Consider the following 25,724-nt stretch of genomic DNA (forward strand, 5'->3'; position numbering starts at 1 on the left):
GTCTAAGAATGTTGATATCCTAGAAAGGTGTGGAGCTGCCATTCATTTGGCATTATTTGTCATTGACTGCAGTCAGTAAGGTGGATATTTCCAAGGGGCACGGCTGGTCAAGGGCAGCCAGCTTGCAACTCCAAACCTACATCCTCCTGGGTGAATTGTCATGGCTGACCAACGATCATGCAGGTAATCTTTCTATGTTGCCAAAGCAGTGGTCTTTGTATGTGGTGTTCGTTCTGTTGCTTATTTAGGAAGGATTGTGTAGTGTTCCACACAAAGACCACAGTATAGCTTTCACTTAACAATGCTATGACTTTATAATACCTAAATAAATGATAGTTATGATAATATCACAGTTTCGAGGGTAGTGGCAAAAAAACGAAAAGTGCCTGAGTGAAGCTTTTCCTGCATGGTTCTCACCACTCTGGCCAAAGCGCAATGTCTCCTTAAGCATTCATGTATGAATGGGAGAATAATTCATCTTTGGTTCTCCAGGATATCCTTTACTGGGAAGAGGTGGGCATCTTGATATACAAAAATGCAACTAATGAACAATCAGAATAGGACACAACCAATGGCAGTCAGGACACTCAGAGGTAGCATCACCACAAGGGGGCATGACATAAACACTACAAAAGGGATACACCCTGCCTCTTTCCACAGACAGACATCTAGAGAGTTAGACAGGGTTGATCAGCAGCATCACACCCAAGCTCAGAGAAAGCTGGTACAGTTAGACTGAGTTACTACAGTTAGATTAGCAGAGAGTCGAACTCATTTGAGAACTGTGTTAATAGTTCAATAAACACGTTGAACCCATTTCTGGAGCATCCTTTAGATAAGACTGCATAAAGTAGCAGCCTGTGTTATCTGAAGCAGCATAACACAAGAGTGGGGATGGTGGCCTGGTGAAGAGTGAAACCTGTAAAGGACATGCTCATTCAATGTTTCACTTCAGTTCATTAATATATCCATTAACGTATCGATGATGGAGGCTGCAGGCAACCCTACCTGGGTCATGGCTATCATCCAATTGAGGAGAACGAGGGCCCATCTGAGGTTGGTACAGGGACAGCAAGAGCAAGGGCCTGAACAGCAAGAGGCAGTGGGGCTTCTGTAAGGTCAAGACGCAGGCCCACAAGATACACTACAATGGCAATTATCGGCCTGTACCTCAGGTGATGTTCCTCTCTAGAGATGAGCAAAATGCAATGCTGAGGGCGCTCTCGTTGGTCCTGGGATGTGGTTGCTCAAATCCGCCAGCTGTATAGCTGTGGCTGTAAGGACTCTGGAGGAGTAATGCGGAGCTCCTGACCTGCATTGAGTAAATGGCTGTCTGAGTACCATCTAAGTATGACAGCAAGACCTTCGGCCCATTAGGTTATGGTGGCTTCCTGCCTACTACTCCACAAGATTCGCTCAGCTCATTGCTGGTGGATTATTAATAAGTTTAACAGTGGAAGACCATGCCTGCTCAGCTGTCTCACTGCCCAACAGGAGTCATGCCGATTTTCCTGCCAGCCACAAGACCTAACGGAAAATTCCATCTGATGTTTCTTTTTCCAGGGATGCTGACTCACCTGCTGAGTTTCTCCAGCATTTTCTGTTTTTATTTCAGATTTCCAGCAGTATTTAATAATCTTTATTGTCACAGTGGGCTTACATTAACACTGCAATAATGTTACTGTGAAAATCCCCTGGTCGCCACTTTCCGGCGCCTGTTTGGGTACACAGAGGGAGAATTCAGAATGTCCAATTCACCTAACAGCACGTCTTTCAGGACTTGTGGGAGGAAACCGGAGCACCCGGGAGAAACCCACGCAGGCACAGGGAGAACGTGCAGACTCCGCACAGACAGTGACCCAAGCCGGGAATCGAACCTAGGACCTGGCGAAGCAACAGTGCTACCCACTGCTATTCTGCTGCCCTCATTACATAAATCTTCACTGAAATGCTTGTACGTATGTTGTTTGGGAACAACAAAACTCTGGTATGAATTCATGCCCAGTAATTTGCTGCTATGAATAATAGCTTATTGCATTAAGTTTTTAAATGTACTCAAGTGTGTGTGACTAATTGACCTTCCAGTTGGATTTGCATAGAGTTGTATATTCTGCAACACAAAGCTCTTTTGTAAAAGTTTTAGTCATGTTAAAGCTAGTTATTGAAGAAAGTAAGAGTTTGGAAAGAACAATGGCTGGATGTACAATTGAGATAGAATTGTTGGACCTTTGCACAGGATTCTGTTGTGTGCAGTTTATCAAACATTATCCAAAGAATTTTAGCTCTGTGCTGGCCGTGGTAAAATACAGCAAGATAAAACATAATAGCACTCTACATCATTTCTTATTGAAGTAGTTGGAAGGGGAGTTCAGCTGAGTAGATTAAGTTGTCATGTTTTTTTATAAAACAAAATGGAATCACTGGTGGCAGTTTTGTTTGTAAGAAAGCTTGGATTCTTACTAACTGACAGCTTGTATTACAACAACAACATGAATTTATGTAACACGTTGAACTGGTTAAAAACTTAAGATGGTTCACAGGTGTGCTATTAAAGAAATAATACCGAGCTACAGAGGTAGACTTTAACGAGTGCCTTAAAAGAGTAGCAGAGTTTAAGGAAAGAAATTCCAGATGTTAGGCCCTAAGCTACTGAAGGCCCTGGTCACCAGTGGTATTGGACTCATAGAATCACTACAGTGCATAAGGAGGCCATTTGGTCCATCGAGTCTTCACCGACCCTCCAAAAGAGCACCCTACCTAGGCCCACACCAATGTCCTCCTAGGGGGTGCTTTTGCTAACACTGTTGGGGAGGTTTTAAACTAATGTGGCAGGGGGATGGGAACCAGATTGGGAAGTTAGAGGTCAGTAAAGAGGCAGCAACTAAAGCCAGTAAGGTACTAGATAATGAACTCAATGTGACTAAGGGGAAGAGTAGACAGGGAAGAGATGATGAATGCAAAGGGACGAGTGGTCTGAGGTGCATTTGTTTTAATGCAAGAAGTGTAGCAGGTAAGGCAGATGAAGTTAGGGCTTGGATTAGTACCTGGGAATATGATGTTATTGGTATTATTGAGACTTGGTTGAGGGAAGGGCAAGACTGGCAACTAAATATCCCAGGGTACATATGCTTCAGGAGGGATAGAGAGGGAGGTAAAAGGGGTGGAGGAGTTGCATTACTAGACAGAGATGATATCACAGCTATGATTAAGGAGGGCACGATGGAGGATTCGAGCACTGAGGCAATATGGATAGAGCTAAGAAATAGGATGGGTGCAGTAACATTGTTGGGACTTTACTACAAGCCTCCCAAAAGCGAGCGTGAAGTAGAGGTACAAATATGTAGACAGATTATAGAACAATGTAGGAGCAATAGGGTGGTTGTGATGGGAGATTTTAACTTCTCCAAAATTGAATGGGACTCATGTAGTGTTGGAGGTGTAGATGGAGCAGAATTTGTAAGGAGCATCCAGGAGAGTGTTTTAGAGCAGTATGTAAAAAGTTCAACTCAGGAAGGGGCCATACTGGACCCGGTATTGGGGAATGATCCCGGCCAGGTGGTTGAAGTTTCAGTTGGTGATTACTTTGGGAATAGCGATCACAATTCCGTAAGTTTTAGAATACTCATGGACAAAGACGAGTGATCCTAAAGGAAGAGTGTTAAATTGGGGAAAGGCCAAGTATAACAAAATTTGGCAGGAACTAGGGATTGTGGATTGGGAGCAGCTATTTAAGGGTAAATCCACTTTTGAAATGTGGGAGTCTTTTAAGGAAAGGTTGATTAGAGTGCAGGACAGAGTGTAGTGGTGGAAGGGAGTATCTCAAAATGGAGAAAGGCGACTAATGATGTTCCACAGGGATCCGTGCTCGGACCACTGTTGTTTGTGATATACATAAATGATCTGGACGAATGTATAGGTGATCGGATGAGCAAGTTTGCAGATGGTACTAAGATTGGTGGAATTGCAGATAGCGAGGAGGACTGTCAAAGAATACAGCAAAATATAGATAGATTGGAGAGTTGGGCAGAGAAATGGCAGATGGAGTTCAATCCAGGCAAATGCAAGGTGATGCATTTTGGAAGATCTAATTCAAGAGCAGACTATATGGTCAATGGAAGACTCCTGGGGAAAATTGTTGGACAGAGATATCTGGGAGTTCAGGTCCATTGTACCCTGAAGGTGGCAACGCAGGTCGATAGAGGGGTCAAGAAGGCATACAGCATGCTTGCCTTCATCGGACGGGGTATTGAGTACAAGAGTCGGCAGGTCATGTTACAGTTGGATAGGACTTTGGTTAGGCCACATTTGGAATACTGCATGCAGTTCTGGTCGCCACATTACCAGAAGGATGTGGATGCTTTAGAGAGGGTGCTGAGGAGGTTCACCAGGGTGTTGCCTGGTATGGAGGGTGCTAGCTATGAAGAAAGGTTGAGTAGATTGGGATCGTTTCCGTTGGAAAGACGGAGGTTGAGGAGGGACCTGATTGAGGTCTACAAAATTATGAGAGGTATGGACAGGGTGGATAGCAATACGCTTTTTCCAAGAGTGGGGGTGTCAATTACAAGGGGTCACAATAAACATTTGTTTTGCTTTAAAAAATACTTTTCTATTTCTGCTGTATCTCACCTGTTGAGTGGGCCGAATGCTCCCCATACCACATCTATTAAAAGTTGTAGGTCAGGTGAACTCCATGCTACACTTTGGGATTCTCTAAACCCTGGCCCGTAACAAAGTATAAAACAGGAAATAGGAATTCAATTTCAATGATGCAGAGCAAGTGAAATAAAGATTAGGAAGGACAAATAGGAATAAGGAAAAGCGACAAATAGAAACATTTGAAGAACCTTTTTTACAAATCTCCAAACACTGATTTTTTTCTAAGGGAATGAAATGCAGTGATTTTAAAATTGAATTTCCAGAGTCAGCATAAGCATTATTATTCAGCAGTATTTACAATTCAGTTACACTGTTTAAAAACTCTCTTAAATGTCCTGAATTTTTTCAGCTTTAAGTATTTCAAATGTATGCCGCTATAGTGATTTCAATGCCAAATCTGTTGTTGAAGACTGCAACAATATACCATGCAGAGGAGTAGGGTATCTGACAGCAACATCTGTATTTCCATGTTCACTGTGCATGTGTGAAGACTGAGATTGATGTCAGTTTTATGCTGTAATAATGGCGAGTACTGATAGCCTCTCTAATGTACAAAAATCCAGGCCAATATATTTTATTTCTGCAATACTTAAATATAATTTTAAATGTAGCTTTTCAAGGATATTTCAGAATTGTGTGGTTGTATAATTAATTTCACTGTGAGCAAGGTAGAAAAAAAAGTTTTTCTGCTTTCTGAGCCATTCCTCATTTTCTGGTCTCCCAAAAATAAAAAAAAAGATTTATCCTTCAATATTTTAGAATTTTTGCTGTTCTAATCCAGGGCGGAATTCTCCGCTCCCCACCGCTAAGGTCATGGAATCCCGATCGGGTGGAGAATCCCACATTCGCCCAAAAATGGCTTCGGCGCTGGGTGACAGACCTGACCCCAGTCGCTGGTTCCACCCTGCCGGCCATAGTGGGATTCCAGCCCCGCACTAGTGGGAACATGTAAACAGTTAATATGCATTCATGTGAATATAATTAACGGGTTGGTAGCCCGAATCTCCAGCCCCCCCACTATGTACTGCCCCCCCCCCCCCCCCCCAGCGTGAACTTCACTGGGCCCCACTGCTACTGCCAGGCTGCGGGGGGGAGGATCCCCCAAGGGCAAGGGAATTTCTATGGTTAGAAAAGAGGAAATGAAAGCACTTTGCATTGTTGAAGTGGTCAGCAGCTATCAATCAGAACAAGGGATGTGTATATGCATTGAAGTTAGGATCAATGGAGAATATATCAGGTGCATTCAAGTTTAAAGGGAAAGATAAATAAACAATCTTCCTGCCTGCTGTGTTGAAACCATTAATCTGTCAATCAAAGGCTAGTCAAATGTACTGCACTTTGAAATTGAATCAATGCTGATCATTTCAGGTGTTATGGGCTTTCTCACAAGGCTCTGACTCTTCAAAAAGCAGCTTCAAAGTCTAAACAGATGAGGCATCGATGATGATTTTGAACAGAGGGCTTTCTGAGATCACCATGCCAAGTGTAATGTTCAGATTGCCCAGGGATTGAAGAGGTAGTCCAGACATGGGATCCCATCCCAGAAGTGAGTGCCGGGGTCAACCCCTGTCCCACAACCCAAGTCCATCAAACCCCGGGACCCTTGGGAGACCCTCCCTCTGCAGCCTGGCAGCGACAGACGAGCACATAAGCAATTGGCTGACCTCCTTATCCCCCCTCCCCCCTTGGGGTCCAATACGGCAGGCTGGTATGTCACTGCCAGGGCATCAGTGCAGTGGTGCCAGAGGGCAGTGCACCATTGGCAATGCCATGGGATGGACCTTATGGGAAGCCTGAAAGAGGCTGGTTCGCTGAGGAGAGGGTGCGAGTGGGGCATTGTTGAGTGGGGAGGGCAGTCGTGTCACTCATGCATGTGTGGTACTGGGGGGTAGGATGCCCCTCCCTAATGTGTTGGGCCATTCCCCTTGTAAGCGAGGGAGGAGGGGGTCAATATTTGTGTTGTGATGGGGAGGGGGGGGGGGAGGGGGGCTCTTTCTTGACACTGGGATTGTGACGACGGTGCAAATGGTGGCCAAGACCGGTAAGCAAAGGGAGACCGGCACGTAACTTAGCATAGTAGAGTTGTGAGAATACAATTTTGCCGGCTTCCTATCCCCATCGGGACATCATCCCAATTCTCTGCTGACGGGAGCACTTGGTTTTGAATCCGAACAGTCTCGGCCCCAGGATCACTTGTTTTCATCCAGACTGAACAACATATTTCAGTGGGAATTTTATTTTCTAGTTGTGAAATGCATTATGAATGATTAATATCTATAAAATTGCTGAAGCTTAAGGAAATAAATATTGATTTCTTTATTGTGTTTCCTTTGGTCATCATAATTGAATATTACTCAGCAAGCTATGATCTTATGTGACAAATAGGGATTATCCTGTTGTTCCCATTGGACAAAGTTCTAAAGCGAACAACGTGTTCTGGGACACTAACCTGGTGTTTTAAACCTGATGGTCACTCAAAGAAGAGTGACTACTCTATCGAAGGTAAGCACCAGTTCTCAAAAAAATCTTTCATTTATCTGGTGATGACTCAGATTTAATTCTTTAATTGAATTGTGGAGATGTCTTTGATTTTGTTTTGCAATGCAGTCTAATTTAATTGAAGCACTTGGAATAGAAATGATTTTCTATTCCTGTTGATGGCTTCCTGTTGCAGTGAATGCAGAATGAAAGCAGTGACTCCAGGTAGAAATCTGTACAGAGACTCAATGTTGTCTTGATGCTGTTCAGTGACTTGGAACAGGTAATCACAGCACATTAATCTTACGCCATATGGAACTTTCATCATCCTTCAGACTGTACAGTATGAGTTTACTGTTGGTACTGGGAGTAGTTTACCGACCATGGACAATAACTAAGACTTTTTGTTGCTATAGAACATAGAACAGTACAGCACAGAACAGGCCCTCGGCCCTCGATGTTGTGCCGAGCAATGATCACCCTACTCAAACCCACGTATCCACCCTATACCTGTAACCCAACAACCCCCCCTTAACCTTACTTTTTAGGACACTACGGGCAATTTAGCATGGCCAATCCACCTAACCCGCACATCTTTGGACTGTGGGAGGAATCCGGAGCACCCGGAGGAAACCCACGCACACACGGGGAGGACGTGCAGACTCTATGTTTTAATATGTTTATTGCACGTAAAATAATTAACACTTTTAATCTGACTTGTTAATTGTATGAAACTGTCATCCAGTTTTGATTTCAGATGAGACTGTCTTGATACGTATGCGTCTGAATTTGACACTCGTGTGGCATTTTTACTGATTCGTTCCTGGGATGTGGGCGCTGCAGCAATGGCTGGTGATACATGTTTAAGTCAAGAGGCTGTGTGATTTGAAGAGGGACTTGGAGATGATGTTGCAGCTTTTATCATGTTTAGACATAATAAAGAGCATGAGCATCAAGTTATGTGTATGTTTAGAAAGTAATGCCTAAAAAGTCATTTTGTAACAAAACAGATTTTCTTTTTTTCATATGTCCTGTACTGTGTACCGTCCCTGATGAGGGGTCATGACAATACCAGTTGGTATTTGCTATCTTGGAATGCATATGCCAAGAGTGTTAGGGTTGGGTTGATCTTAACTTTAACAAACACCCATAATGCTTTGTTGATGTCACGTCATTTCGCACCTTCTCAGGGTACAGCAACTTTAAGCTCTCCGTCAACAAAATACAATTGAATGTGTAGTACAGAGGAATCTGTGCACTGTTGTAGGTGCCCACCTTAATATTAGACATCATACTGAAACTTTGTCTGCCCTTTCGGGTATCGGTAAAATATTTCATTGTATGTCTTGACCAAGAACACAAAGGTGCTCCAAGGCTATCCTGGCTCACATTTATTCCTCAACCAACACCACAAAAACACATTGGTGCAGCTGAGGAACTGAGTGCACACCCAAAAGTTAGGAGAGGGATGGTTGGAGTTTAAAGTGTTAATCTTGTTCCTATAAAATCTAGTCTAGTCTGTAATTAGTGGGAGCTGCAAGGAACTGTGTGGATTGAATTTCTTTCTTTCAGCCATAGGCAGGTAAACACAGTCTGCTGAGAGAGCTGAGTATTTAATTAGCTAACGGGTTGAATCTGGTTTCTCTCGCCTCAGTTCAGTTTATTTCAAATTTAGTGTAGCCATGACAAATGAGTGCTGAGACCTAGCCAACGGCCAGGTAAATGTTGTGAGGAGGACACAAGGAGGCTGCAAAGGTTAAGTGAGAGGGCAAAGGTCTGACAAGTGGAGTATAATATGGAAAAATGTGGCATTGTCCATTTTGGCAGGAAGATAAAAAGGCGTATAATCTAAATGGTGATAGAATTTAGGGATCTGGGTAACCTCATGCGTGTATCGCAAAAGGCTAGTTTGCAAGTGCAGCAAGTAATTAGCAACATTAAGAGAATGTTATTGCTTATTGCATGGGGAATTGAATACAAATGTAGGAAGGTTTTGCTTCTGCTATGTAGGGCATTGGGGAGATCACGTTTGGGGTACTGTGTATAAATGGTCTGCTTATTTAAGGAAATATGTAAATTCATTGGAAACAGTTCAGAGAAGGTGTACGAGATGAATACTTGGAATAGCCGGGTTGTCTTATGAGGAAAAACTGCAAAGGTTAGGCTTGTATCTGCTGAGTTTAGAAGAAGAGGAGATGATTTGATTGAAACATGAGATCCTTGGCAAGGTAGATGTGAAAAGGATATTTCCTCTTGTGAGAGAATGTAGAACGAGAGGTCACTGTTTAAAAATAAAGGATTGCCCATTTAAAAAAAAATAAATGTAGAGTACACAATTCTTTTTTTTCCAAACAAGGGGAAATTTAGCGTGGCCAATTCACTAACCCTGCACATCTTTTTTTTGTGGGTTGCGGGGTGACACCCACGCGGAAACGGGGAGAATTTGCAAGCTCCACAAAGACAGTGACCCGGAATCGAACCCGGGTCCTTGGTGCTGTGAGGCAGCAGTGCTAATCTCTGCACCACCGTACTACCCCAAGGATTGCCCATTTAAGACTGAGATGAGGAGAAAGATTTTCTTCCAGATGGTTGTGAGACTTTGGACTTCTTTTCTTCAAAAGATAATCTTTAAATATCTTTAAGGCAGCGGTAGATAGATTTTTGATAGGCAGGGGGGGAAGATTATCGGCAGTAGGTGGGAATGTTGGGTTGAGGATGATAACCATAGTCTTCAGTCTCCACTTGAAAACTTATCAACTCCATTCTTTTCTTGGCTGAACCTTGGGTGTCACATCAAAAGTTATTGTGGAAAATAAAAGCTCATCCTGTAGATGGTAACATATTAATTAATTAGCCTGAACAGAAGTTTGGCTTTGCAATGACTTAGGCCAGGCCTTTGAGGTTGGCCAATTAGAATACGAGTTCCCTGATTAGTGGCCAAATCAGGGAACCCCTTTCTCTGTATATAACAGGAGTGCCAGATCCTCTGCACTCCCGGTGTAGACAGCAGACTGAATGTTCATGTTTGTTCAACTGTTGGGTTTGTAAATAAAAGGAATTCTGTGACAGGACTTCTGCCTCCGTGGACTTATTACAGGCTTGCTGGCACAAAACAGGGAGTATGTATGAATGGGCCTTAAGTGGCAGGATGTGATGAGTTAAGTCCTGCTAGGGTCTGTGCTGGGGCCTCAAATTTTTACAGTTTATATCAATGAGATAGATGAAGGGAGCGAAGGCATGATTGCTAAATTTGCGGAAGACACAAAGATAGCTCGGAAGATATGTTGGTAAGACATAAAGGGCTGGATTCTCTGTTCTTGTGCCTAAGTGCTGACGCTGAGGATCTCTGGTGTTTCACAATGGGAAAATCGGTGCCGCACCCGCACCGATTCCGGTACAGGTGAGGGACTAGCAGCGGTGCCGCCTGAAACACCCATGGAATGTGCGAAAAACAGTGGGAGAATTGCCGGGTCCATGCTGGACATGAGCAGGGCTGACCAGCTGCAGCCACGTGTATGCCTACACCCACACTCACCGACTGTGTACCCGTCCACTCCAACCCCACAATTCACCTCCTGGCCACTTCTCACCACTCGCCCCCTGGCCAGTGGCTCTCGGCGGAGTATGGTGGTGCTGGACACTGTCCGCACGCCCTCTCTTTCTATCTTTCTCCACAGCTGCCAGGCCAGGCTCACGCCTGCTGAGACCACACGTGACCCGTGCTGTCTGCCCATCTGAGGTGGACCTGATAATTATCGGGGTTGTGATTGCCCATGGTGCGCGTCTTGAGGACGCTGATTTGAAGGAGGCTGAGCATCGCGACCTGGCATCAGCCCGGCACCTGCCGTGATTTTGGCATCGGGGGGGGGGGGGGGGGGGGGGGGGGGGCGGGATTATCCGTTCCTGCTACTAAGTGCTGATGCCAATGGAGGTTCCGTGGAGTTTCACGTCGCAAAAAACCTTTTCACACAAAAGGTGGTGGGAACTCACTACTTGAAAGGGTGGTGGAGCTGGAGACCCTCATAACACTTAAGTATTTAGATGTGCAATTGCTATAGCCAAGTGCTGGAAATGGGATAACAATTCTTAGGTGGGTGATATTGACCCGGGCAGACATGATGGGCTGAAGGGCCCTTTTTTCTGTGCTGTAGACCTCTATGACAGATCACTGATATCCGTACATTTGTCTGCCAAGCGCCCTTTCTTTGGAATCCTCTTCCTAAAACGCTTTCTTCCTTTAAGATGTTCCATAAACCAGCAGTATTGCAGTATTAAAAATTAAATTCACTGCAGAATCACTTGAAATTTTTAATGACAAAATAATAAAAAGAACAGTTTGTATTTAATGCTCATAGCTTGGAAAGTGTTGTGAGGAATGTTATTATATGATTGCTTAATGCATTTGGTTCAAATTTATTGTTTTATTGGAGGCAATGAGAAATACAAGATAAACTGCCTAATGCCTTTGATAAAATAATGTCTTAAGATATTTGATAGAGGGAGGTTAACTGCCTGTATGATACAACAATTTCCATGTTAATATGGTCCCTGAATATTCCATTGACAAATGCTCATTACTTGCACCATGGGCTACGAACAGGCTAAATGCATGGCTGAATGGTTCCACTTGTCAACAAGAGTCTTAAGTTTATGCAGGGCCAGCAATAGTTTTCATTAGTCTGGAATATTTAAAGACAGCCTCGAACAGCTCTCGACTTGAAAAACCTCTAGAACTGGCTCTAAGAAGAGTCTTTCAGCAGAGTGAGGTTTGGAAATGGTGCATCAGGACAGAAGGCACACTCCTGGGATTTCTGTTGTCCCACTGGAGGTGGGCAGGAAGAGTGAGATTTTCTCTTGGGGAGCCAAGAGGCTTTCGGGTCGGACACACCTGAAAGACAGTGGCAGCAAGCAGACAGATATGGTAGTAGTTGGTTGGGTTGGATTTGTTCTGTTTCTTGTGCACAGGACACATCTGGGCAATTTTCCACATTGCTGGGTAGATGCCAGTGTTGTAGTTGCGTTGGAACAGCTTGGCTAGGGGTGCAGCAAGTTGTGGAGCACAAGTGTTCAGCAGCCACTCAGTATCTCAGATATTGAGATTGCATGAACTTTAGGTGATGGCTTGGGGGCAGAAACTGCATGTGGTGAGCTACAGGTGGGCTCAGCAGGGCATGATGAAAGGATAGAACAGGTATCAGCTCACTGGAGGGTCAGATCACACATGCATCCTGATGCAGAGGGCTCCGATGAGGACATTGATGTGTCAGTATACAGTAAAAGGCTGACGACATGCACACCAAAGTGCTTGGTGCATTTTCTGGCCTGCCAGAAAGCCTGTTGTCACTGTCAAGGAGCGTGGAGGAGTCTGGCTCCAATTTGGCAGAAAGCTTTATGCAGATCTTGCAGCCCATCCTTTCCAGCTTGGAAGTGTTGTCAATTCCAGGTCAAACGTATGGACCCTCCAGTGATGCAGCACTACATGCAGCGCAAGTAGAAGACATTCAAGATTTGACTGCTGCAGTGGAAACTCAGATTGACGTCATGAAATCTCAGCTTCTAGCCATACAGGCCCAGACTGCTGCCAGCACGACTGTGGATAACAAAGATAAAATGGTTTTTCAGACTGTTCAGCAATCTGTGAGATAGCTGAGCTCTGCCCTCCTGGAACATTAACTTGCTGTGCTTGCTTAGGGTGGCGGCATTTATTTCCACCCCTCACAAAGGGGCAGCACAGTAGCATGGTGGTTAGCATAAATACTTCACAGCTCCAGGGTCCCAGGTTCGATTCCCGGCTGGGTCACTGTCTGTGTGGAGTCTGCATGTCCTCCCCGTGTGTGCGTGGGTTTCCTCCAGGTGCTCCGGTTTCCTCCCACAGTCCAAAGATGTGCGGGTTAGGTGGATTGGCCATGCTAAATTGCCCGTAGTGTCCTAATAGTAAGGTTAAGGGGGGAGTTGTTGGGTTACGGGTATAGGGTGGATACGTGGGTTTGAGTAGGGTGATCATTGCTCGGCACAACATCGAGGGCCGAAGGGCCTGTTCTGTGCTGTACTGTTCTATGTTCTATGTTCTATCCCACTGGCATTCTGCTAATTGTCCCTGAAGTTACCTGTCAGCTGGTCAACACAGACTGATGCAGTTCATGCTGAAGTCGGGTTCTGGCCCAGAGCTGCTCCAGGGTGTATTGCAACACTATCTGTCGTCTCCTACAATGGAAGTCAGCAGCTTTGCACCAATACTGCTGGAATCAGTGGGTTAGCATTGGATAGGAACACTGGGTCAAGATATGGAATCAACAGGACTGGCAATAAGGGAATCTGCAAGGGTGATTAGTTGAATATCGTATAGAATATTAGAGGCAGGATTCTCCGTTATCCGATGCCGAAATGGGGAATGGCGATCTGGTTGAGATTATCTCTCGACGCTGAAATCACGGCCGATTTGGTGCCGAATTGCAGTGCTCCACCCTCTCCAAATCGTTGTCATTGCGATGCGCACTGCGCATAGTTGCGACCACGTTCGCTTCTCATTATCGGGCCCAAACGCAATAGTCCGCCTCCGATGTACAGTTTCCGACGCGGGGGTTGGGGTGGGGGGGGGGGGCGCAGGTGTGGTCTCCACAGTCATGAGCCTGGCATGGTGGCTGCGGAGAGAGAGGGCGTACGCCAGTGTCCAGCACCGCCATACTTCACCGACAGTCATGCCATTGGCCGGGCGGCTTCTGCCAAGGGCTGGGGGTAGTAGTGGGGCTGGCCGGGATGTGGGCTGTGGGATCGGGGTGGATGGATACGTCCAGCACAACCGGCGCCATCTTTTCGAGTGCTATTGGTGCGTGTGTGGGGGTGTACTTGTATGCGCGGCTGCAGCTTGTCAGCCCTGCGCGTGCCAACAGACCCACTGATTCTCCCACCATTTTCCGCGTGCTCCGCGGGTGTTTAACTCAGCGCTGGTGCTAGCCCCTTAGCGGTAGTGGAATCGGTGCAGCGGTGGCACCAAATTTTCCATAGTTCAATTCCACGGATCCTTCGTTGGCATCAGCACTTAGCCGCAGGAACGGAGAATCCAGCCCCAGATGTTTTATTGGATAAAATTGTTGCAGAATGGTTATTTTGCGCTGGCTTTTACTTCAGGATTGTGACCGAGAGTGCACTTTGATATTCTGTAACTGAGGAATGGAAAGGTATGGGACTGTTGTATACTGGAGATTTAAGGTTGTATTCCGTGGATCCATAGTGGAATAGACGATCAAGGGTAGCCCAGCCAGAATGTGGATGTGCCGATAGCCTCCTCTGTTCCTCTTTCTCCTCCTCTTGCAGCTCCTCTCCACTCCCTCTTCCTCTTTAGCTCCTCCTCCTCTTTTAGTTCCTCCTTCTCCTCCGTCAGCTCCTCCTGTCCCTGAGCTGTTTGCTGTATGTTCGCCCTCATGATGGTCAGGTTGTGGAGGTTACAGCAAACCAGCGAATCGGAATACACCACAGTGACTACTTCAGATTCCTCCAGTGTGGTCTAGGTAGTGGAACTATTGCTTATGTGTCCCAATCATCTGCTGTGTGACGTTTTACTTGGCCATTTGGCTCTCATTGTGCGCATGTGATTAGACTGTAGAGTGGAGTCATGAGCCAGGTGTAAAGTAGATGGCTCTTGTCGCTTAGCAGCCAGTCTGGTGTGATGCAGTGGAGAGAGCAGCAGACTGCGCAGAATTAAAGCACCTTTGACAGCAGTGAGGATAACTGCTCCTTCTTCAAGTGGTTTTGATACATGTCAGCATTGGGGTACAGTGCACGCAAAGCCAAGCATATGCTTTCAATTGCATCCTGTACCCTTGCGAGACTTGATACCGTGGCAAAGCTGCATACATGCTCAGTCTGCTTTTCTCTGTTAAGAGAAAGCACTTGAGCTCTCACCTCCTTCAGAAAGAGCACCTGTTATCTCAGAAGCAACAGTGAACTGACAAACTGAGAGGTGTTACATATGTCATCTGCTTCAGGCTGGACAGATGCCATTGCAAAGAAATCAAAAGACCAATGGAAAGTGGATAAAGTGAAACAACGGATGCGCTTCTCAGGCCTCCTTACGCTCTCGCTCGAGCAAAACAAGGCCAGTGTACAGCAGGAGAGGTCGAAAACAAGAACCGCGCCAGGTGCCAAACAGTTTGTGATGCAACCGACCCACTCCCCTAGGCAAAATCGGGATCTCGCAGCAGCATAGTGAGAAACCAATTCTCACCACTTAGGCCCCACTTCCATACAATTAACGAGAGCCACCCCATATCCAACGGCCTCCTGTCATTCAGCGGCCTCCCCAGCAAGTGGTCACTTCGGCGCCAATTAGCGCCATTTTTGAAAAATGTGAACCTGGCAGAAGGGCTTCTGTGGGGAGCAGAGAAGGTGAGTAGCCATTTTGCTCACAAGCCAAGTGCCCGGGGATGCTGGGCTTGCCACCCCTGTGCTTGCCGTGGGGTTCGGAGACACTCAGCTGGGGAACCCCGGCTGGGGGTGAGGAATCCTCTGCCATGGTAGGCCGCCATGGAAGACTGGACCGGGGGGGGGGAATCACATGTGGATCGTGTGTATCTGCTCCAGGGGCAAGCCTTGTTCCTAACCGTCTCCCCCACCGACCACCTATAACCCCCATTGACTGCCGAGGCCTCTGGCCGTGCAGCTGAAGGCTATTGCTGATAGAGAATTGGCAATCGTGGTTAAGTGAGCACTTCACACAACCCAAGTGGATTCCTGTGGGTGAGCAGGCCATGTAGCATGAGGGAGTCATTGCCCAGCATCCCATCAGACCGTGAGCCTGGACACTGTGACTGAATACTGCAGGAGGCAACACCACACACACAGCAGCCAACATCCGAAAAATGGGTGCTGGGACTGTCTCAACACTGACAGCGGATCACTGTCGAGCGCAGTGGGGGTGATGATAATCTATGTCATAGTCTGACCCCTGCCTGTCTGCTGATTGCTGGCTCACACCCATAACCTGCACGTGGTAAGACCGGGGGTGAGTGGAGAGATGGGCCAAGGGTTTGGAGGTTGGCTTCAATTGCGGAAGAAAGTGACAGGTGCCATACTGGTTGTGCTTGAAGGTGTTTAGTGTTGAACGATTCACCACTCAACCGATGGTGCCATCCACCGCCCCCCTGTCCTCCCACACGGGTGCCCTCAGTGATCCACGGTGTGCTTCCTAGCTCTACCATTATGTCCAGGTGTCTCCCCGGGATGTACATCTGAGATAAAGGCAGCCAGCTGCTTACCTCATCCCGTGGCCTTTGATGCCCTTGGCAGGTGTCCTTTGGGAGCTGTGTGGGACCGGAAGACACCAGCGCACTTTTCGGCGGCACATGCATAGCCACACCGCACCCTGTCCCTGGTGCTGACTGTGAGATGCAGCCTCGTCAGAGGGGCGGAACTCGGGGGAGCAGAGGGTCACCATCACCACTCCATGGGATGGGTCCGGGTTGGCACCCAGCACTCCTTCCTCCTGATTGATGCCCGTAGGGACCTGGGGTTCATCTGGGAATGGAGGGGAAGCTTGTTTGAGCCCTGGATGCATCATCTGGCTCTGCCAGCCCTTGTGGCTCCCCAATGCCTGTACCGTTGTGTCGACGCCCTTGGCAATGCTCCTCAGTGGTTAGGCCATTCTCTGCAGCACCTTGTCCCAACTGCGGCTGGGACAAGCTCCACAGCGCCTCGGTCATTCCCGTCTGAGAGCGGGACATGTCCAGCAGCACCTCATCAAGGTCAGCCTGGTACTGGGTCATGTCCCCCAGCACGTTAGACGTTCTGCCGAGGCCCTCAGCCATGGCTGTCACCGACTGTGCCATGCCTGGGACACCTCCACTAATGGTGCTGACATCGTGCATCATGCTCTCCACTGCAGTCGCTACACTAGCAGTGTTGGCCTCAGTGCCACGCATTGCTGCCGACATCTCCTGTGCATGTAGCCTCTGGGACTCCTCCAATTGTCTATGGACCTGCTGGTGTGTCGCTGACATCTCCCTCTGAATGTCCTGACCACTCCCTAATGTCTCCATCGGCTCCGGGTAACTCTGTACCAGAGGCTCAGTATCAGGCTGGGACCCAGCTGAGTCCTGGGATCCAGCAGCCCTCCGACTGCTGTCTCATTTCGGGGTTCCTGCCGCCATCTGATGTACATCAGCAGCTGTGTGGTGCTCACCAGATTGTGCCCCAGAAGCCGGTCCACTAACATTTTCCACCGAGGTGTTTGTAGCTGCACTGGTGGAGGGTGAGGATGACTGCTGTGAAACCTTCATCGTGCCTTATCTGAGCTCCCCTCCGAGCTCGTCTCCTGGGAGGCTGAAGAGGGGGCCACCCAGGATGGGCTGGCACCATCGGCTGCAAGACCTGCGGGAGAATGAAAATGTGGTCAGTGGAGGGATGGGTCAGTCAGTATGGGAATAACAACTCCCTTTTGACAGGTCTTCTGGGTGGGGGTCAGGTGGTTTCTCACCTCTGCAGCTTCCACCAACCTGCACGTGAGTGACCGATCTGTCCTCGGCCATCCCAGTCAACTCCAAGGCATGCTCCTCAAAGGAGGTGAGGATTTTTAAGTCCAGCACTCCACCGCCAGTCTGGGCCCTCTCCCGGCGATTGTTATTCCTGAGGAGGAACAGAGAGGGCGTCATTAGCCACACTGTGGTGGAAGGGGGTTGTGAAGGAAGGGTTGGGGAGTGTTATAGGGAGAGGGAGGGTCAATGGAAGGGTGTTGAAGGGAGGGCCAGGGGCCACATGGAGAGTTTGTTGGGGGCTCGGATGCCCCCGTGGAGGGGGAAAGTTCTCACGGGAAGAGGGGGATGTGTTTGTCTCTCCATAGTTGTGCTGTCCGTTATCGGTCGTTGACCAGTTTCGGCACTGAAGGCCACGTGGTTACACTCCCGGAGCTTACAGCCGCTGCCACCTCACCCCAGGCAGCATTGTCTGCCCTATGCCTCACACTTCAGGACCCTCGGGGGAAACAGGACATCTCTCCTGGCCTCCACTGCATCTAGGAGCCTCCCCAAGTCTGCATCGCCGAATCTTGCGGCTGATCTCCTCGGCACCAGTGTTGCAAGCTGACTGGGGTTGTCTGAGCAAGTGCTGCCTAAATGCTGCTCAATCTTGTTAGCGGGTAGCTGACGAGCGCGGTGCCGGCGAATAGGCTGGCGCACCTTCATTTGCAGTGAGAAGCCTGTGGGGCCTCGTGAAGTGGACCAATTAACATTAAATAGCGTTGCTGGTTGAGCGCTGGGAATGTCGTGTCAGTTCCTGCTCTCTACCACACTTAGACATCTTTCCGGAGGACCGCGGCTAATGAGTGGGGTGAACTAAAAAGTGATTTGCTGAATTTAACAACTGATAAGCCATTAAGCAGAATGATGTCAATGAAATTGGAAACGTAAAGCTATTTAACTGTTTAAAATGGGAAAAAGTTGGAGACTTACAGTTATAATGCCTTTCTCAACTCAGGACGTCCAAAAGTACTTTACAGTCAGTTACTTATTACCAGACTTATTATGACTGATTCTTCTCAGTCATTCTTGCAGTCGTCTTTCTTAAACATGGAAGCTTATTTAGCATCTTCATTATTCTGTCCTATTCAAATATAAAATGGCCCTGTTTATCTCTTTAGTGCCCTATTTTTGCACAAGTGAATATGTGGCCATAATTTTATATTGTCAGAAACATTCTAAAGTAGATGATATCCCATAATTGCATGAGCCTTGTAAAAAGCTCAGGTTTCTGAAAATGATGTCTCTGTTTGGATTTAGTGAAGGGTGCTGTGAATATGGGAATGTTCTTATACAATTATTACTATTTTTGTTGTTTTTTTCTCATTTGTTCTCCAAATGATGGGTGCAGTCACTGTGAGTACCATTTGTCTGCAGTAAATCTCCTTGTTGCAGTATTCCGAATAGTTGCAGGAGCAATTTTCAGCTTGTGATTCCCACAGGGGATCCGGTATTTGGGCAGGCTCTTTCCATGAATTTTTAATTTTGGCAAGCTCCCACTTGAAATGGCATTGCAAATCAAGTCAGCAGTATGTTGGGCAGTGCATCGTCTGACTGAAGTGAGGATTTTTACTCCCTCAACTTATCAATTGTAGATGACATAAAATATATATGTATAGTTTACTATGTATGGAATGATGTTCAAAGGGATTTATTTCAAATAAAGATTTGTGCATTTTGGATTTAATAAAGTAAGGTTGTATTGTTATTTAAGTTTAAAATCAGTAATCCATTCTATAACATTGTTTATCTCCACTCCAGCTGTCATATCCAGAGCACAAGAAGGCCCAGGCGAGATGGGAAGGGCAGTACTTATTCCTAAGGAAGATCAAGAGAAAATGAGGGACTTGTTCAAAATCAACCAGTTTAATCTCATGGCCAGTGACATGATTGCATTTAATAGAACCCTGCCAGATGTGAGATTGGAAGGGTAAGTTTATTCTCATTTTGGTTTTATAACAGGAATTCAATACATTCAGTGTTCAGTGGTCCAAAACACAAATCCGAACATTACTTTTGTCCCACCTTGGGCTCTCTCTCTCCAAATGTATGCTTTTCCTGTTGATAATGAAGATCTGCTTCCCTGATTTACTTGCTTTTCTTTTGACTTGAATCTTCGAACTTTACGCACAAAGTGAATGAGTTAGTGCGCAAAAAGATAAATAATTATGCATTTTTACCAAATTAAACAGCACTGGTGTTGAACATGGGTTCCCCACAGTGGGCTTCTGGCCACTTTGATATGTGACTGAACATTGCGTTGTTGGACCAGAAGCAACAAATATGGAATTTTGTCTCATTGCCATGTTGAAAAGTAGCTAGATGAGCTGAAGGAATGAGAGCTATACTCAAACGATAATAAATTTCCTTTGAAATACATGCCTCATATTTTGAAGAGCACTGTAATGCCTCGTCAGAGTGAACCATTTATATCTTTGCTATTCTTTTTTGAGACAAGCCACTTTTCCTTAGATCCTGTAAAACTGTGCCCTTTGAATAGTAATGCATTGTCATAAGGGTGAATAGCAAGTTATATGTCATGAAATTTCTGAAGAGCAAGTCCATCATTTCCTGAATGGGTGATTTATATATGTTCTAATCTGACATATTCAGCTGGATTTTCGGGAAGTGAGGGAGAGTCCCACCGCCATTCCTGTTTCCTACAGTTTTCACTGGTGCGCTGCCTGTATTCCCGACCAGGTCACGACCTGGCCAACTCCATTGTCGGGAAAGAATCTCCTCGGCCTCCAGAGGTTCTCGTGGAGTCAAGCCAGCTTCTCGAGGACTCATGATTCTCGGCACCTCAGAGGAAACGTGAACTATAGTCTTGATATGGGACGGTTTTGAAACGTAACTTTAGACGGTCGTACGCATGCACCACATGCCAACTCATGCCCTACACCACTCCCAATGGCCCTCAGACCCTCTCTGACATGGCTGAGACACCAAGTTTCTATTACCTTGTTGAAAAAGGTACAGAGAAGGGAAAACATTGTTTGATTTACATCCCAAGCTTTCTTATGGTAGATCAATTTTGTCAATGGAACAAAGGTTCTTTTCACAGGTAAAAATGCATCAAGTGCTTCTAGTTTCTGCTGTTGATTCTAAAGATCTATTTAATTGACACTTCGATAGGGTTGTAGCAGCAAGATTTTTAAAAAGCAAGTTATGAATGGTGCTTTTTAAGCTTTTCCACACATGCCATTGTTATTATAGGGTTCATTGGTTCTGTATGCTGGGGGATTGGGCATGAAAGTGTTACATGTTGGTATGGGGGTAAAAGGGTCCATTGGGGTGTGCCCTCTCGCATGCCACATGTGCACACCCCCCCCCCCGGAATGAAAATTGCGCTGTCTGAGGTACTTTGTCCTGAAATGGTTGTGCTGAGCTATCAATATGTGCCTCCCAGATGAAAGTCCGGCCCATTATTCTGAGTCGGGGTCATTTGACACAAAAAAGACTTGTTAGCAACAGGATTTCTTCTGCCCAGAGGAGGCAACCTGGGATAAATACAGGAAGGAGACAATATTTCAGCATCAGAACAAGGTGACAAACCATAAATGAAGAGAATATCCACCAAGATGTAGAAAACTCCCAGACATGTAGACCTCGGTCTTAGCCAAGGGTAAATGTAGATCAAAGACCCACACAAACAACAATCTCAATCTTTATCGGTCTTAATTATCAGCAAAGTTATAGAAGGAGTTATTTATTGTGCTATTGAGCAGCAATTGAAATAAAATGAAAATCGCTTATTGTCACAAGTAGGTTTCAAATGAAGTTACTGTGAAAAGCCCCGAGGCACCACATTCCGCCGCCTGTTCGGGGAGGCTGGTACGGGAATTGAACCAGCACTGCTGGCCTTGTTCTGCTTTACAAGCCAGCTCTTTAGCCCACTGTGCTAAACCAGCCCCTCATTTGCTCGCCGATAGCCTGCTCACTGATTGTTAATTGGGTTGCGATAGGTCCACACAGCTACTCTGAGACCTTTAATGCTATAAATGACCATAAGCTTGAACTATCTGAAGTACCTTACTGAATTTGGAATTTTTTGGAGTTATCACTTATGTAATCTTTTACAGTTCCTCTCTCCTTCATTCATTTTCTTTCATTTTTTTCTATAATCTGTTCCACCCACTCAATCCTATTTCTGTTGCTGCGGATGTGGATTAGAAGTCAGAAGGGTAGAAATTAGTCCTCATTGTATCCGTTTTCCAGGCAGAAAAAAGGGGGAAAGTTTTTGCCAAATTTGTAGATCTTGCATTCCAAAGAGCAAGGATCTGGGCAGATGCCTTAAACAGATGTTGGGTCCCTTCCATATGCTAATGCCTGTTTGAGGACCTTTCAGCAAAATGTAACACTACTAAGCAGAGTGTGCGGTGCCAGCTGTATTCCATTCCACTCCATTTTTGGTGGGATTACTGCAGCCTAACAAGTATCAATAATTCCTTTCTTTTTGAGAGATAACTTTCCTGCGGAGACTGAAGCAGCAGGAGGTCTTCTCCCAACTCCACAGAACTACTGAGGGCTGGTGCCGGCCCATTATTCCACCCCACCAACCCATTCTTCTCTCCTCACACTTTTGCTGCCCAGCTCAGTCAAACAGCCCAAATTAGAGTTCCACTGACTGGCAAGCTGGCCTTGGAGCTGCTATGGGTGAAGGAACCTTGTTTAATTCTTATAATAAGGCCCAGTTTTCAAAATGGACCCTAATAAATTCAAATTCCAGAACCGATTAGTGTCAGTGTTATCATAGAATTTACAGTGCAGAAGGAGGCCATTCGGCCCATCGAGTCTGTACCGGCTCTTGGAAAGACCACCCCACCCAAGCCCATACCTCCACCCCATCCCTATAACCCCACCCAACACTAAGGGCAATTTTGGACACTAAGGGCAATTTATCATGGCCAATCCACCTAACCTGCACATCTTTGGACTGTGGGAGGAAACCGGAGCACCCGGAGGAAACCCACGCACACACGGGGAGAACGTGCAGACTCTGCACAGACTGTGACCCAAGCCGGGAATCGAACATGGGACCCTGGAGCTGTGAAGCAGTTGTGCTAACCACTATGCTACCATGCTGTATCTATAAGAGATCTGTTAAACATTAGAATAGGAACGCACTTTACTGCATTTATTGTTCTTTTGCCATCAAGCTGAATTTCCTGGCGGAGAAATTCATTTGTGCAGCACCACTTCCAGTGATATAATTGAAGAATGTTGTGCTTAGATAGCAGCCCACGGCACTGCTTGCCCCTAGGGAGTGAGGTAAGTCTGTGTAAGCAGCACTACGTAAACAAACTTCATCCTCGTGTGTTTTTATCTCTCCTATAATCTGTTTTTTTTTATTTGAGGAATATGATTGTGTTATTCCTTGAATAAGAATCCATCAGAATTCTACTGTTTTGCGCTTTCTAAATGAAAGATGATTGGAGAGAAACAGAAATGTAAAGAAACCAAAACATCTTAAATGTATTTCCTATTTATAATATTTACTCAAATTAAATTATACTAGGTAGAATATTTCGATGAACCGAAATGCAATTGAATGTAATAACTTTGATTTATTGCCTTAATCTACATTACATTTAGTTTTAATTCTGAAGTTGAGAAGTGGTAATGCATTTTTATATTATTGACCATTCAGTGAACCTGTAATATTCTCCAATTATCCAATAATTGTTTGCTGATATGTCGGAAAAATGTTCCTGCCTACTTCATTTTTGGTATGATGTGAATAATATCTTTCATCGCAATGGCCAATTTCAGGGTCATAGAGTGCTCATTGCTCTACTTTTTCCCCTTCACTCCTATGTTATATTTGTTATGGTCTAAGCAATACACCTGTTTCTCCATTTCCTTCCTTATTTGGATACCGGTTTCTCACATTTATCAGTGAGTCACTGGAGGTTAATACTTCACAAAGCAAAACTTCAAGCTCACTGACACTGATGGGTACATGTGTTTAATTATTTATTGATAATAAGATGTGCAGGAGTTATATATTTGGTACTTTATGAGACACATCTTTACATACTTGGTTCACATTACATACTTGATACTTTAATCAGGCATATCTGAAAGACGTGCTATGAGGGGTAGGAGGTTCTTTGCATAATTACCCAAGAAAGCATCTATATTTATGGTGGAATGCTGTGTCCTCCACAGCCTTGCAATCCTGAGGGCTCGCCAACTACCTGCTGGGATCAGGAAACCAGCTGGGAAAGACGGCGAAGAAGAAGAGATTGGGAGGAGACCGCACTCACGCCGTGCAACTCAGTGGAACATGAGGGACCTCATTGTGAAGTTTCCGAGGGACCTCATTGTGAAGTTTCACTTCAGTTACGGAATCCCCATCCCGACATGGACTCACCAATCCTCATTATAAACTCCCCTTGGCAAACATGAATTAATAAAGCAGCAAAAAATCTACACAGAACTTCATTGAACAAGAAAACATAAAGGATACAAAACAAAAGCAGGACTAATCCCTTTAGTGCCTACCCTGCAGATGCCCTTGCTTGTCCTCGCACTTCTAGGTGGTGCCAGAGTGACTGAAGTATGGCTGGTGGCAACCTGCTGACTTTCAATTTTTAAAAAAATATATTTTTGTTAAGGCTTTTTGCACATGTGCACAAAATATCAGAAGACCAAAATATCAACCTGAACCAAGACACAAATCACCAATCTCCCCCGATACCAACAAATCCCGCCTTCCCAATTTATATCTCCTTAACCCCACCACCACCACGACCCCGCTGGCCCCTCAATCCTCCTTGAAGATTTCAGTGAATGGTATCCACCTCCGGGTGAATCCTTCTACCGACCCCCGCAAAGCAAACTTGACCTTCTCCGACTGCAGGAATTCTGCCAGACCAACTGCCTTCGGCGGCTTTGAATCCCGTCAACATAACAAAATCTGTCCCCGGGCTATCAGGGAAGCAAAGGCCAATACATCGGCCTCTGTCCCCACCTGGACTCCCGGATCTTCTGACCACCAAATATCACCACTCCCACAACCAGAACAAACAACAAAGAGAAGTACAAACACAGGAACTGGCCTTTCAGCTCTCCAGGCCTGTGCCAACCATGTTGGCCGTCTAACCTAAAGTCCAAAGATGTGCAGGTTGGTGGATTAGCCGTTCTAAATTGCCCTTAAGACCCAAAAAAGTTCGGTGGGATTACTGCCTTGGGAAAGAAGGCAGCCTCATCAAAGACCCCTCCCACCCAGGTTATTGTCTCTTCCAACCACTTCCATTGGCAGGAGACACAAATACCTGAGAACAAGCACCAACACATTGAAAAACAACTTCTTTCCCACTGTTACCAGACTCCTGGATGGCCCTCTTATGGACTGAACAGATCTCTCTGCACATCTTCTCTACTGTTGTAGCTCTACATTCAGTATTCTTCACCCAATGTCTGTGTCAATGTATTTACATTATGCATTTATTGTACTATGTTTTTCAGTTATGGAATGACCTTCCTGGAAGTTACGCAGAACAATACTTTTCACTGTACCCTCGTACACGTGCCAATAAATTTAAATATAAATCTAATCTAACAACTTGTCTTCTGGGAATTTTGCACATGATCTGACTAATCCCTCTGACCTGGCTGCAGCTCACTCCTGTCCAGTGATTAACCTTGTGTTGATCCCAACTCTACATTTATATCTAATATTGACACAGTGCCAGTATCTGACCTGGTGGCTGTGATTGTAAGGTGAAGTCTTGCGGCCTCCTCTTCAGTTTCAATTGTGTGCTCTTTCCCTTTCTGATGGATAGGAAAGCTGATAAGTCAAATGTTCTTGACTATCTCTGAAAGCACAAAAAGTAAGGAGAATTGGGGCAGGGAGGAAAGCAGGATTTCCGCAGTCACATTATCTTTCTTTTCCATGTTATGGCATCTTTCAGAATGAGGCTAGCGGGAGGTGTAGACAGAATCAGTGGATGGGAGGCAGGTTGGCATGATGGACAGGGCTGTGTTCACAACTCTCTGTAGTTCCTCACGGTCTTGGGCTGAGCAGTTGCCATACCAGGCTGTGATGCAGCCAGATAGGATGCTTTCTATGGTGCA

The 25,724-nt window shown here is 45.8% G+C and overlaps 1 protein-coding gene across 6 annotated transcripts in view; it reads left to right on the plus strand.

Annotated features, from left to right (window-relative positions):
* galnt13 (UDP-N-acetyl-alpha-D-galactosamine:polypeptide N-acetylgalactosaminyltransferase 13) overlaps positions 1 to 25,724 on the plus strand; it is a 704,750-nt gene that overhangs the window by 206,472 nt on the left and 472,554 nt on the right. For all 6 annotated transcript variants that reach the window (XM_038789559.1, XM_038789560.1, XM_038789557.1 and 3 more), the window contains one exon: positions 19,404 to 19,572. In XM_038789559.1, the coding sequence (XP_038645487.1) occupies positions 19,404 to 19,572 (169 nt within the window). The remainder of the gene's footprint in view (positions 1 to 19,403; positions 19,573 to 25,724) is intronic.

Source organism: Scyliorhinus canicula, chromosome 2 (genome assembly GCF_902713615.1).
Source record: "Scyliorhinus canicula chromosome 2, sScyCan1.1, whole genome shotgun sequence".
Lineage (NCBI taxonomy): Eukaryota > Metazoa > Chordata > Chondrichthyes > Carcharhiniformes > Scyliorhinidae > Scyliorhinus > Scyliorhinus canicula.